This window comes from Schistocerca serialis, chromosome 1, assembly GCF_023864345.2.
Source record: "Schistocerca serialis cubense isolate TAMUIC-IGC-003099 chromosome 1, iqSchSeri2.2, whole genome shotgun sequence".
NCBI lineage: Eukaryota > Metazoa > Arthropoda > Insecta > Orthoptera > Acrididae > Schistocerca > Schistocerca serialis.
Genome location: NC_064638.1, coordinates 869,492,395 through 869,506,570, shown reverse-complemented (window position 1 = coordinate 869,506,570; position 14,176 = coordinate 869,492,395). Strand labels below are relative to the sequence as shown.

The 14,176-nt window shown below is 37.8% G+C and overlaps 1 protein-coding gene across 1 annotated transcript in view; it reads right to left on the bottom strand.

The window, feature by feature from the left end:
• LOC126485998 (CD63 antigen-like) overlaps positions 1 to 14,176 on the bottom strand; it is a 65,699-nt gene that overhangs the window by 21,275 nt on the left and 30,248 nt on the right. The window contains exons 2-3 of the mRNA XM_050108917.1: positions 7,409 to 7,597; positions 2,955 to 3,125 (exon numbers count right to left, since the gene is read on the bottom strand). Coding sequence (XP_049964874.1) covers positions 2,955 to 3,125; positions 7,409 to 7,597 — 360 coding nt within the window. The remainder of the gene's footprint in view (positions 1 to 2,954; positions 3,126 to 7,408; positions 7,598 to 14,176) is intronic.

Below are 14,176 nucleotides of genomic sequence, written 5' to 3'. Positions count from 1 at the left end.
TCTGATATTCCGTAGGCTCTTACTTTGTTTATCAGGCGACAGTGCGGAACCGTATCGAACACCTTCCGGAAGTCAAGGAAAATAGCGTCTACCTGGGAGCCTGTATCTAATATTTTCTGGGTCTCATGAACAAATAAAGTGAGTTGGGTCTCACACGATCGCTGTTTCCGGAATCCATGTTGATTCCTACACAGTAGATTCTGGATTTCCAAAAACGACATGATACTCGAGCAAAAAATATGTTCTAAAATTCTACAACAGATTGACGTCAGAGATACAGGTCTATAGTTTTGCACATCTGCTCGATGACCCTTCTTGAAGACTGGGACTACCTGTGCTCTTTTCCAATCATTTGGAACCTTCCGTTCCTCTAGAAACTTGCAGTACACGGCTGTTAGAAGGGGGGCAAGTTCTTTCGCGTACTCTGTGTAGAATCGAATTGGTATCCCATCAGGCCCAGTGTAGTTTCCTCCGTCGAGTGATTCCAGTTGCTTTTCTATTCCTTGGACACTTATTTCGATGTCGGCCATTTTTTCGTTTGTGCGAGGATTTAGAGAAGGAACTGCAGTGCGCTCTTTCTCTGTGAAACAGCTTTGGAAAAAGGTGTTTAGTATTTCAGTTTTACGCATGTCATCCTCTGTTTCAATGCCATCATCATCCTGGAGTGTCTGGATATGCTGTTTCGAGCCACTTACTGATTTAACGTAAGACCAGAACTTCCTAGGATTTTCTGTCAAGTCGGTACATAGAATTTTACTTTCGAATTCACTGAACGCTTCACGCATAGCCCTCCTTACGCTAACTTTGACATCATTTAGCTTCTGTTTGTCAGAGGTTTTGGCTGCATTTAAACTTGGAGTGAAGCTCTTTGCTTTCGCAGTAGTTTCCTAACTTTGTTGTTGTACCACGGTGTGTTTTTCCCATCCCTCACAGTTTTACTCGGCACGTACCTGTCTAAAACGCATTTTACGATTGCCTTGAACTTTTTCCATAAACACTCAACATTGTCGGTGTCGAAACAGATTTTCGTTTTGATCTGTTAGGTAGTCTGAAATCTGCCTTCTATTACTCTTGCTAAACAGATAAACCTTTCTCCCTTTTTTTATATTCCTACTAACTCCCATATTCAGGGATGCTGCAACGGCCTTATGATCACTGATTCCCTGTTCTGTACATACAGAGTCGAAAAGTTCGGGTCTGTTTGTTATAAGTAGGTCCAAGATGTTATCTCCACGAGTCGGTTCTCTGTTTAATTGCTCGAGGTAATTTTCGGATAGTGCACTCAGTATAATGTCACTCGATTCTCTGTCCCTACCACCTGTCCTAAACATCTGAGTGTCCCAGTCTATATCTGGTAAATTGAAATCTCCACGTAAGACTATAACATGCTGAGAAAATTTATGTGAAATGTATTCCAAATTTTCTCTCAGTTCTGCCACTAATGCTGCTGAGTCGGGAGGTTGGTAAAAGGAGCCAATTATTAACCTAGCTCGGTTGTTGAGTGTAACCTCCACCTATAATAATTCACAGGAACTATCCACTTATATTTCACTACAGGATAAGCTACTACTAACAGCGACGAACACTCCACCACCGGTTGCATACAATCTATCCTTTCTAAACACCGTCTGTACCTTTGTAAAAATTTCGGCAGAATTTCTCATACATACTTGCATACATACTTGCATAAAGGTCTTTACAGTACATCCTCTGAAAATGATACCTGGATATACCATAATATGGTAACTTTGGAAGCCATTGTGGCATGATTTATTACACAGCATTCTTTATCACAAAGCTGGATGATACTGCATCTCCAAGAAGGAAGAGGTAAATATCTCTCTTTTCAAATGAGTGAATATTTCAATTTAGACTGCTACAGCAGTAATTTTAGTGAGACTAGAGGTGCAAGCCTGGATGCTTGACTTGCCACTGGTTAAAGTATCCACCAGCCACACACCTTGACTGGTCTACATTCACACCACCTTACAGCACCAGTATTTGAACACTGGTAGTGTTGTTATCTTTTGCACATTAAATATTTTTTCTATGTATTTTAATTATGGCCATATCAGTGTCAGTACTTTAATACTAAATGGATTTAAAAATTTTGGTCCATGAGTACTACCATCCAGTATCTGGATTTGCCCCAAATTTAACATTCCAAAGGTACACCCAGTTTTGCTGACAGCCAGAACTGCTTTGTTAATGTTAGTCTTAATATACAGCTTTTCTTTTCTCTTTTCTAAAATTTGCTTCTTAAACATGTACCATATGAAAACAGGAGTTATATACTTTAGTACTGTGATACCCTTTACACAAGCTTTACTTTGTGTACTTGTCTTAGTCTAAGGATTTAGGTTCTGCTTGACTTTGATCATTGGTCAATTTCTATGAAAATATTGTTTTCATCATCATTATAATTATAATGTAGAAATGCACAAAACTATCAGAACAGTTGTGTATCACCCAACTATATTATATTTTGCTGCTTGTATTATAGACGCTCTGCACAACATTACTTGTGTTACTAGTAATCAGAAATTTTATGAATGAAAATATACTGAAAGAACAGATCACTACTCCAGACAAATAGAGGTTAAATATGCTGAATGATATTTTTTGTACACAGAAGCAAAGGATCAAATCAACAAATCACCGGAGTGGGGAGTGGGCATAATAATTACGATGATAAATAATCACTCACTCCTGTCACTATGAATACTTTTATTCTCGCAACATATACACAGTGCTTGTCACATAGAGCACATACTACAGATAACTGATCTGGCGAAGATACAGTTGGTGTTCCTGCAGTAGACTAGTGCTATTATTGGGGGCGGGGGAGAGTAGAACCAGTGGTTTATGTCCCCAGAAAACCATATGTTTTAATTCCAAATGAAAAGTCAATGTGACCAAAATTGCAACAGTAGTGTAAAAGTCAGAGTACTTACTTCTTTTTGAATGCTGTCCCATACAATAGTTATTTCTGGACTATCTCTATAATGCACCATACTGTCATTCATTCTCTTGTTTATTACTTCCACAGCTGCATCTTCAAGAACATAACCAGCTATTCCAGCTGCCAATTCTAAGATGAATATAACTCCCAACAATGCAGAAAACTGGAAAACATTGTATACAAAGTTAACAGTAATCTTACACTTGAGAAACATTGCATATGTATGAATATGTGTAATATTTGTGAGGGTATTAGATATTGAAATACCCATTAACTAAACATCATAATTCTTACTTTTTTCTATACACACAGTTGGGTAACTGTTGCATGGATTAATGATCATTATTTACTAATTATTTGAGGGGAAAGTTTAATCTCTTTCAAAACAATACTGTTTCAGTCATGGTATTCATTTCCGAAGTCAGTCACACTCATGAATCCACAATATATCTTTCTGTCCTTTTTCTTATTGGCTCTGCAACATTACAATATCATTGTAAACTCTTAGATAGTACCTCAGGCCTGAAGGTATGATATTAGCAGATTAGTTCCACAAGAAATCTGAGCTCTCAGTCACAGTGTGTATCCATGGAGCATGTATTTGTCTCCCCTCTTGAGTACATTATTTCATAAGAACAAACTTAACATTTAATTCCACAGTAATTTTATTTGGAATGCCAGAATGTTTGAAATTTGTAGGAATTATTTTTGGAAAGGCCTGTAGGAGTTTCTTCTCACCCAGTCAGTGCAGGCTGTTAGTAGTACTGTAGTCTTAATTTAAATAAATATAATTATGTATTAAGAGTAACATTCTTTGACCAACTAGCTGTTTACATTTAATGAACAATGATTTCAGATTCTTTATTCACCATTGACCACCTGAGGTTGAATAGGCAATTTACATTGATAATTTAATATTTTCCTTGAACAGTAACTTAAAGCTAAATGAGCATTGCAAATAGTGCCCATAGATGATAACATAGACCCTAACATAAGAAATACATTCAGTGACATCACATAATGAAATCCTTAAAAATTAATGTCAATTGATTTTATATTCATAAATTGTTATATTGTAAAAAGGATTTATAGTAACCAGTTTAGTAGCTTGCTCCTGAATCTACTTATGTGAGGTGACCGAGAAGAAAATGGAAGTTTATTAAATATTTTTAAACTATTGATTAGATGGGAATTCCCTGTTCTTGTCAGCCTGTGCCTAGGTACATCTAATTTTGTTTTGCTCTGGTATTATTGTGGTGTATGTTTTCCCTCATTTCAAAATCTGTTATATTGTTTTTTGCATACAATGCTGAGGCATATATAAAAAGATTAGTAACTGTTAATATTTTCAGCTGACTGAACAATGGCCAGCAGTGCTCTGATCTACCAGAATTGCTCATTGCCCATATCACTTTCTTCTGAATTTTTAGAACTTCAGGGATGTTAAGAGCATGTCCCCATATCAGCACTCCATACTTTATGTGTAACTGAAAGAGTCCAAAATAAATAACACTTAAATATTCTTTTGTCACCAGGCTTCTCAGTTTCCACATGAAATACGTAACTAGAGGCAATTTTGTGCAGGTATGGTTGGTGTGTTTCCCACATTAACTTGGAGTCTACATGAATTCTTAGAATTTCAACTGCTTTCACCTCAATCTCTTGACAACGCTAGTATAATCTGTTGGTTTTTATCAGGATTACAAAGCAGTGTATTTGATGAGAACCAATTTAGTGCTGTTTCCAGGCCATCTTGCATCATATCTTGCAGAACTGATGTTCTCATGCTGAGCAAGCAAAGTTGTGTCAGCATAACAAATAACAGTATTGGGGATACAATGGGGTAAATCATTGACTGAAATTATAAAAAAGAAGGATCCAAGGACAGAACCTTGTGGGACTCTTGTCTTTACTTCTAGCAATTGAAGAGTTGCTGACAGAGGTAAACTGATTCCTATTGTTTAGGTATGATTCAATTACTGCCAATGCAGAATCTTGCACATCATAGAATTTGAGTTTAGCAAGTAAGATGATATGAGAAATGCAGTCAAATGCCTTACTTAAATCACATAAAAGAAGTGAGGCTTTATTTTTATTCTTGAAGGCCGTTATTACTTTATTCACAATTGAAAGAACAGCAGTGGTGGTATTTCTTCCCTTGCAGAAGCCAAATTGGCTATTAGAGAGTAAGTTACGTGACTCAAAGTAGTAGTTTAGTTGGTTATAAGAGATTCAAATATTTTCGAGAAAATGGGAACTATTGAAACTGGTCGGTAATTTTTGAGATCATGTTTGTCCCTTTTTTATACATTGAGATAACTTTTAATATTTTTAAAGTTGTAGGATAGACTCCAAACTCTAGATACCTATTAAACAGAAAAGCCAATGGTTCACTAATTATATGCACTGTTTTTTTAATTATGTAACTGGATAATAAGAGTAGTCCATGCTCTTAGAGTTTGAGAACTTTGCCACTATCTTTGTAATCTCCACTTAAAGGTATTGTTTGCAGGTGGTTGTTGCTTAAGTAGATCACTTGCATTAGTGTGTTTCAGTTTTGTTCCTAATCTCACTTAAAGAGTCCATGAAAAAACAACTTTATCCAGGTCAAGAGCAATGCTAAATTCACCATTCCTGCAATGCTCTTGCACAACATTCCATGCAGCTTTGCACTTATTAGGAGCCCCTTCAATGAATCTTTCATATGCTGTTCTTTTTGCCATTCTAAGCTTAGTTCTGTAGGTTCTCTTACATTCAAGATACACTTTGTACAGTTCATATTTCTGCTCCATTCCATATTTAAGAGAATTTTTATACATGTGGTACAATGATAACATTTTCCCTCATATTGGTAAGTTCATCTGTGTACCACTTAATGTTTTTCTTTATATGTTGGCTTTTATGATTAATTTTTATAAGAGAACAAGAATACCACAAATCTAAATAAATTTTAATGAAGTTCTCAAAAGCAGTTTCAGTTTTATTTATTCTCACTTGACAGTTATATATACAATCCACTACTTTAATACACAACTGGCTCTGCAAAATAGCAAGATTTAATATTTATGTAATTCACTGAAGAGCCAGATAAACAGTACCCTTTTACATGAAGATTTCATAGCCAGAAGTTATGCTTAACACTAAGGCTCTATTAAATAGGTTTATACTGAACAAGCTCTTATTAAGCACAGTATACTAGAACTTTACTCACCCTGTTCATTTTAATAACAGTTCTTTAAAAGCACAAAAATTATAAATACCTCTTAAAACTTATCTGAGTGCAGCCTGTATACACTTCAGTCTATTGGTATGTGTCTAAGGGTCACTGAAGTTAGATAGTTGGGCATTGTTGGAAAGAGGTTATCAGTATAGTACATTGCCCACCACAGTGCTGTCAGTTAAGTATTCAGCCATTACCATGAGCCAAAGCAGTGAAGTTCTACTTTGCAATGGTCAATTATGGTTCATAATTCTAGTTGATTGCTTTCAGGTACTCCATAAGAATGCAACAGAACTGTGTGCTACCTTCTTGAAGGTAATTTGAGGGCTTTTTCAACCCAGAAAGTTCACAACCCTCTCCACACAATCAATGTAGCTTCATTATGAACAGGAGATCTGCTCAGCACGGGTGCATGAGGAAAGAAGACCAGAGGGCAGGAAGCACCTGCAAAGAAACCTGGAACAATATAATTGCTATTTTGTCACCAATAACTGCATGATGTATGCAGCACCCAATTAATGGAGAAGAGTAGGTTGCCAGGCATGCAGTTCCATGGGTTCAACAGGGAGACTGTTTAGTCACTTTATCTTATCACATATGGATGTCCAATGTCATCAAGGGTAATTTGAGGGCTGCACAATCCCAGGAAAGAATCCTACAACCAACTGTCCAGCTACCACCAAAGTTTTGACAGTGGATTCATCTTTCAAGATGAATGCTGGAGTAACTACACCTTCCTGGTGAACACTTCCCATGAGGAGTTGAACAAATGGAATGTCTGCAGTATCACCAGACAAACCTGAAAGAACATAATACCAGTTGAAATGTGCATTGTCATAGCAGTAAGCCTGCTTACATAATGGATGACCTGAGGGCCAATCAGAATGGGATATACTTCAGCAGCAATGTGTGTACCAGCTTTCAGACAACGTACCAAGGAACAGCCAAACATTACAATGCACAATGTAGGGCAACACTATTCAAACTTACCAAGCAGCAGATTTTGTAATCACAGATGTGAAAACCACCTTGCCTTTATTTTGGTTCTTTTTATTTCACAGTAAAGTTATTTATTAGTTTCATTATCTCAGCCCTTTAATCTATGCACCACTAAATTCATAGGTATACAGGTGGAAAGAAACTGAGCAGTTTACTGTTTTAAAAGGGAGTGTATTACAACCCCTATAACTAACGTTTAAAAAGTCACTTTCAAATTTCTAACTTACAGTAAGTATCATACAGTGGTTCTCTTTCACAGCACCACAGCATCCAAAAAATGATATTATCAGCACAATTGTTCCCACAGCAATAAGCAGTGCAGGTGCAGAAAAGAATCTATTATCCAGAAAGTGTTCATATTTGTAGTAAACTCCCTGAATGACAGCACCAACTGACAGGATAATTACTCCTGTAATCTGAAAAAGAAAAGAACACACAAAGAATTACACACCTCTTAACAAGATTTGTGTTACACCTGACCAAGGTAGCTGACTCAAGAGTAAGTAAATTCAAATAAGCTGTACCTAAACAATACAAAGTGAGAATGCTGGAATTAATTTGATGTATGCCTCTGTAATCATCCCGCTGTCATGATCTGTAGATAAGTTTCAGTAATGTATAAATCAAGTAATTTGAAAGAAAGTGAAATGCCTCATTAAGAAAATAACCTCTCAGCACATTAGCTAACAAAGCAAAAATTCAAACATTTATAGCTGACTATCAGTCATGTTCCTAGAGTAAAATTCCGTAAAGATATTTTTCAATAACTTTAATATTAAAATCTTTCCCCAGCTGTGATTTAATAATAGTTTAAGGTTTCTTATTTCCTTTGTTACTGTAAGTGAATTTCAGCTTGTGGTCATTGAATGTTTAAAATAACAGAACTTAATAAAAAGAATTATAGTTCATCACAATCCATTTGATTGCCATGGAAAAGGGCTTCATTTTTAGCTAGTCAATTCACAAAGAAACTTAATTCTGTGCTCTGTATTAGTAATTGGCTGTCAATTGCTATGAACTACTCATGCTTATTCAACTTAAGTTTAACAAAAAGCAAAGAACTACTTCATCAGATACATAACTGACATTTTTCAATGACCACATTGATATTTATCCATGATTTAATGCAGGGTGATTCAAAAGTCACAACATGCCACAACTCATTTGTGCAGATACAAAAAAAATGATAGAGGACAAAATTTTCAGTGTTTTAAATCATGACCTCGCAGTTGATTTTTTTTTTTCCACTACCCAACAATGTCACTACATAATTCAGGGAAGGTTGGCTCTGAGCACTATGGGACTCAACTGCTGTGGTCATTAGTCCCCTAGAAATTAGAACTACTTAAACCTAACTAACCTAAGGACATCACACACATCCATGCCCGAGGCAGGATTCGAACCTGCGACCGTGGCAGTCGCACGGTTCCGGACTGCACGCCTAGAACCGCGAGACCACCACGGCCGGCAGGGAAGGTTGGAAATTGTTCTTTTCTATGCTGCCAATCTACAGAAATCTGTGGAGAAATATCAGCCAGCATCCTTATCAACCACCCCCACATTACACAACCATTGGTCATTTACTGAAGCTGTTCAAGGCAAGAAGCACTATCCATGACAAACAATGGTCTGGGCAGCCATGTACAGCAACAGATCATCCAATCTCAGCTAGCATACTAGCTGACAGTCCAACACAGTCAACACGGTAAGTAGCTCAAGAATGTGACAGGCACTCTTGTCCAGGAGCTTCATGGATATGGCAAAGACACAGTCCTGTGAGTTGTTTACAGGAAGATGAATGCACCAGCCACACATTTAAACTTTCATTCATTTAAGTAATGAGACCTATTTCCATCTGAATGGAACTGAATAGACAACCCTCTTTATTTGGCCACTGTGAACCTATTCACTGTTGCAGATGCTTATCAGACTGACCAAGGGTAAATGTGTGATGTGGCATACATGGGAATGATGTCATAGATCCTGTATTTAATGAACAGCTCACTGCTGGACTGTACAGATTGCATCTAGAGAGATTACCCCTTCCCTATATGTATGATGTACCCCGTATCAAATCAACAGTATTTTCTTTCAGCAAGATGGGCCTCCGCCACATTTCAGATGAGCAACACTAATTCCTAATGAAGTTTCACCTGAGCACTGGATAAGTCAAAGGGATCCAGTGGAACAGCCACATAGGTCACCAGATTTCACACCACTTTTTCCTCTGGGGCCATCTCAAATCTGTAGTGTACAGAAGCACACCACAGGGAAACATCAGACAAGTCTGTGCAGCAATAACATCTACAGTATTACATGAAGTGCAGAAGAGTTATGTGAATCTGATTTGGATGTGGCTTCAACAAGATGGCAACCAAATTTAACAATTCCTCCAGTTTCGTCCAAGCAGTGCAACTGCAGGACATAGAAGTTTAACTATTTGTTTCAGTTTGCCACTCTGCAAGTGCTTTTGCAATTGTCAGTTTTATTAAGTCTTAAATGGTGTACAGATATGACATTGATTTGTTTCAGTTTGTCATTCACCTCAAATGGTGAATTGTGTGTCACAACAATTAAGTACATGATGTATAATTCCATTTGCAACAACTCTGCCCTCTGTTTTTCAGCATCTCCACAAATAATGTAGTTGCAACTTTTGACTCACCTTATATGACCTAAATGCAAATTTGAATACCTGCAAAAAGAAACATTCACTAGAAGAAACAAAATGAGCAGTTTTACATGCATGGGTATGCCAGCAAACAGTTTCTGCAGCTTCCTTCATTTTCATATATGATGTGTGTGCTGTTAGAGCATGTGGTGTGTCTACATAAACTACCACCAATTGCCCATTTTTGTCCTTGTATTTTCAACTAATTTTAAGTGTAATTCATTTAACTTAGCAGCCAATGATTTGCACCGAACACCTATTCTGGGGATAATTTTCTTTTTGCTCATAGTGCCTGTTTAAGTTGTGATTAGAATTACACTGTGTTAAAGCTCTCTTCTATTTCTCACACAAGGTACTTTGACAGCAGATTTACATTTATTAGACTCAACCTACAGGAATGGTGTTCAATGATTAAATCCAACTTTTGTAGAACAAAAGCAAAGACAATGGATGGCCAATACTTGGCTCTAAGTGAAAATTTCAATAATGCTGACAGTTGGAAGAGAAACAACTGTTCCTAGCTTTCAGAACAATTTCTTCCTTCCTCAGAGGAAAGAGTGACATTCTGAGAATATTAGAAACCAAAATGAAAGGAACCCACCTGTTGTTTGGATGAGGGAAACAAAGATGAACGGGGAAATATCAGAGGGTAGATGGTGAAATAAATGCTCTGTTTACTCTGGAGATGATATAAAGAGAGAGAGAAAAAATAGATAAAGGGAAGCATGAAGTAAAATAATAATGCAATTTCAAACTGGGAAAAATAGATAACTGAGTAAATAATAGGATTGGGTGATTTTATGTTAATGGAGATCTAGTCCAGGACAGTGGTGGGATTCAAGGATTTTTTTTTAAGAACAGTATCCTATCACCTCCCCCCATGAACCATGGAACTTGCCTTTGGTGGGGAGGCTCACATGCCTCAGCGACAGCCATACCGTAGGTGCAACCACAATGGAGGGGTATCTGTTGAGGATTCAGACAAACGTGTGGTTCCTGAAGATGGGCACCAGCCTTTTCACTAGTTGCAGGGCAACAAGTCTGGATGATTGACTGATCTGGCCCTGTAACACTAACCAAAACGGCCTTGCTGTGCCATTACTGTGAACGGCAGAAAGTAAGGCGAAACTACAGCCATAATTTTTCCTGAGGGCATGCAGCATTACTGTACGGCTAAATGATCCTCTTGGGTAAAAAATTTCAAGGGTAAAATAGTCCCCCATTTGGATCTCCAGGTGGGGACTACTTAGGAGGACCTTATCAGGAAAAAGGAAACTGGGGCTCTACAGATCAGAGCGTGGAATGTCAGATTCCTTAATTGGAGAGGTAGGTTGGAAATTTTAAAAGAGAAATGGATAGGTTGAAGTTGGATGTAGTGGGAATTCAGTGGCAGGTCTACCAAGACTTCTGGTCAGGCGAATCCAAGGCTATAAATACAAAATCAAATAGGGGTAATGCAGGAGTAGGTTTAATAATGAATAGGAAAATAGGAGTGCGGGTAAGCTACTACAAACAGCATAATGAACGCATTATTGTGGCCAAGATAGACATGAAGCCCACGCCTACCACAGCAGTACAAGTTTATATGCCAACTAACTCCACAGATGAAGAGATTGATGAATGTGAGGAGATTAATGAAGTGGATAAAATGGAATGGGGATGAGAAATTAAAGAGGAAGCCGCCTGGTAGAATTTTGCACAGAGTAACTTTATCACAGCTGACACTTGGTTTAAGAATCATGGAAGAAGGTTGTATTCATGGAAGAGGCCTGGAGATACTGAAAGGTTTGAGCTAGATTATGTAATGGTAAGACAGATTTAGGAACCAGGTTTTAAATTTTAAGACATTTCATTTCAGGGGCAGATGTGGATTCTGACCACAATCTATTTGTTATGAACTGTAGATTAAAACTGAAGAAACTGCAAAAAGGTGGGAATTTAAGGAGATGGGACCTGGATAAACTGAAAGAACCAGAGGTTGTACAGAGTTTCAGGGAGAGCATGAGGAAACAACTGACAGGAATGGGGGAAAGAAATACAGTAGAAGAAGAATGGGTAGCTTTTTCAGAATGGAATAGTGAAGGCAGCAGAGGATCAAGTACATAAAAAGGCTAGTAGAAATCCTTGGGTAATAGAAGAGATACTGAATTTAACTGATGAAAGGAGAAAATATAAAAATTCAGTAAATGAAGGAGGCAAAAAGGAATACAAATGTCTCAAAAACAAGATTGACAGGAAGTGCAAAATGGCTAAGCAGGTATGGCTAGAGGTCAAATTTAAGGATGTAGAGGCATATCTCACTAGGGGGTAAGATAGATACTGCCTACAGGAAAACTAAAGAGAACCATTTGTATGAATATTAAGAACTCAGATGGAAACCAAGTTCTAAGCAAAGAAGGGATAGCAGAAAGGTGGAAGGAGTATATAGAGGGTCTATACAAGGGCAATGTACTTCAGGACAATATTTACAGAAATGGAAGAGGATGTAGATGAAATGAAATGGGAGATATGATACTGCATGGAAAGTTTGACAGAGCACTGAAAGACCTAAGTCAAAACAAGGCCCTTGGAGTAGACAATATTCTATTAGAACTATTGACAGCCTTGGGAGAGCCAGTCCTGACAAAACTACCATCTGGTGAGCAAGATGTATGAAACAGGTGAAATACCCTCAGACTTCAAGAAGAATATAATAATTCCAATCCCAAAGAAAGCAGGTGTTGACAGATGTGAAAATTACCGAACTATCAGTTTAATAAGTCACAGCTGCAAAATACTAACACGAATTCTTTACAGACGGATGGAAAAACTGGTAGAAGCGGACCTTGGGGAAGATCAGTTTGGATTCCATAGAAATGTTGTTACACGTGAGGCAATACTGACCCTATGACTTATCTTAGAAGAAAGATAAAGGAAAGGCAAACCCACATTTCTAGCATTTGTAGACTTAGAGAAAGCTTTCAACAATGTTGACTGGAATATTCTCTTTCAAATTCTGAAGGTGGTAGGGGTAAAATACAGGGAGTGAAAGGCTATGTACAATTTGTACAGAAACCAGATGGCAGTTACAAGAGTAGAGGGGCATGAAAGGGAAGCAGCAGTTGGGAAGGGAGTATATTGAGCAAGCAGTAAAGGAAACAAAAGAAAATTTCAGTGTAGGAATTAAAATCCATGAAGAAATAAAAACTTTGAGGTTCGCCATTGACATCTTAATTCTGTCAGACAGCAAAGGATCTGGAAGAGCAGCTCAACGGAATGGACAGTGTCTTGAAAGGAGGATATAAGATGAACATCAACAAAAGCAAAACAAGGATAATGGAATGTTATCAAATTAAGTCAGGTGATGCTGAGGCAATTAGATTAGGAAATGAGACAAAGTAGTGAAGGAGTTTTGCTATTTGGGGAGCAAAGTAACTGACGATTGTCGAAGTAGGGAGGATATGACTATAGACTGGCATTGGCAAGGAAAGTGTTTCTGAAGAAGAGAAATTTGTTAACAGAGGACAGATGTGTCAGGAAGTCGTTTCTGAAATTATTTGTATGGAGTGTAGCCATGTATGGAAGTGAAATGTGGACGATAAATAGTTTGGACAAGAAGAGAATAGAAGCTTTCAAAATGTGGTGCTACAGAAGAATGCTGAAGATTAGATGGGTAGATCATGTATCTAATGAGGAGGTACTGAATAGAATCAGGGGAAGAGAAATTTGTGGCACAACCTGACTAGAAGGAGGGATCAGTTAGTATGACACATTCTGTGGCATCAAGGGATCACCAATTTAGTATTGGAGGGCAGCATGGAGGGTAAAAATCGTAGAGGGAGACCAAGAGATGAATACACTAAATAGATTCAGTAGGATGTAGGTTGCAGTAGTTAATTGGAGATGAAGCTTGCACAGGATAGAGAAGTATGAAGAGCTGCATCAAACCAGAATGAAGCCAACAGCGTATCACCAAACTTCAGGGAACTGTTGTATCACTGGCCAGGCACTCAGGTCCATTCAGTCACACTGCAGAGCAATATCAGTAGTGAGGTACCGAGTCAAGGCCTATTTCCTTTCATGCCCTCAGCCAGTTTAGGGATTATCATTCCTACAGAAGACACCATGCAGTGAACATGTGTTAATTTGTGAATAACATTTATTATATCACATTCGTCTGTCTTATGTTTTAGAATTTATCAGTAGCGGAACTGAAAGAAGGTGGTAGCAGGTATGCATAGAGCACGTTTATGTGGCAATACTTGCAACAGTGAGTATCTTGGTGTAGGGGTAACTACTTTTTCCCTATCTTTCACCCTTTCCTCAGTTTTTAATTGCACAATGC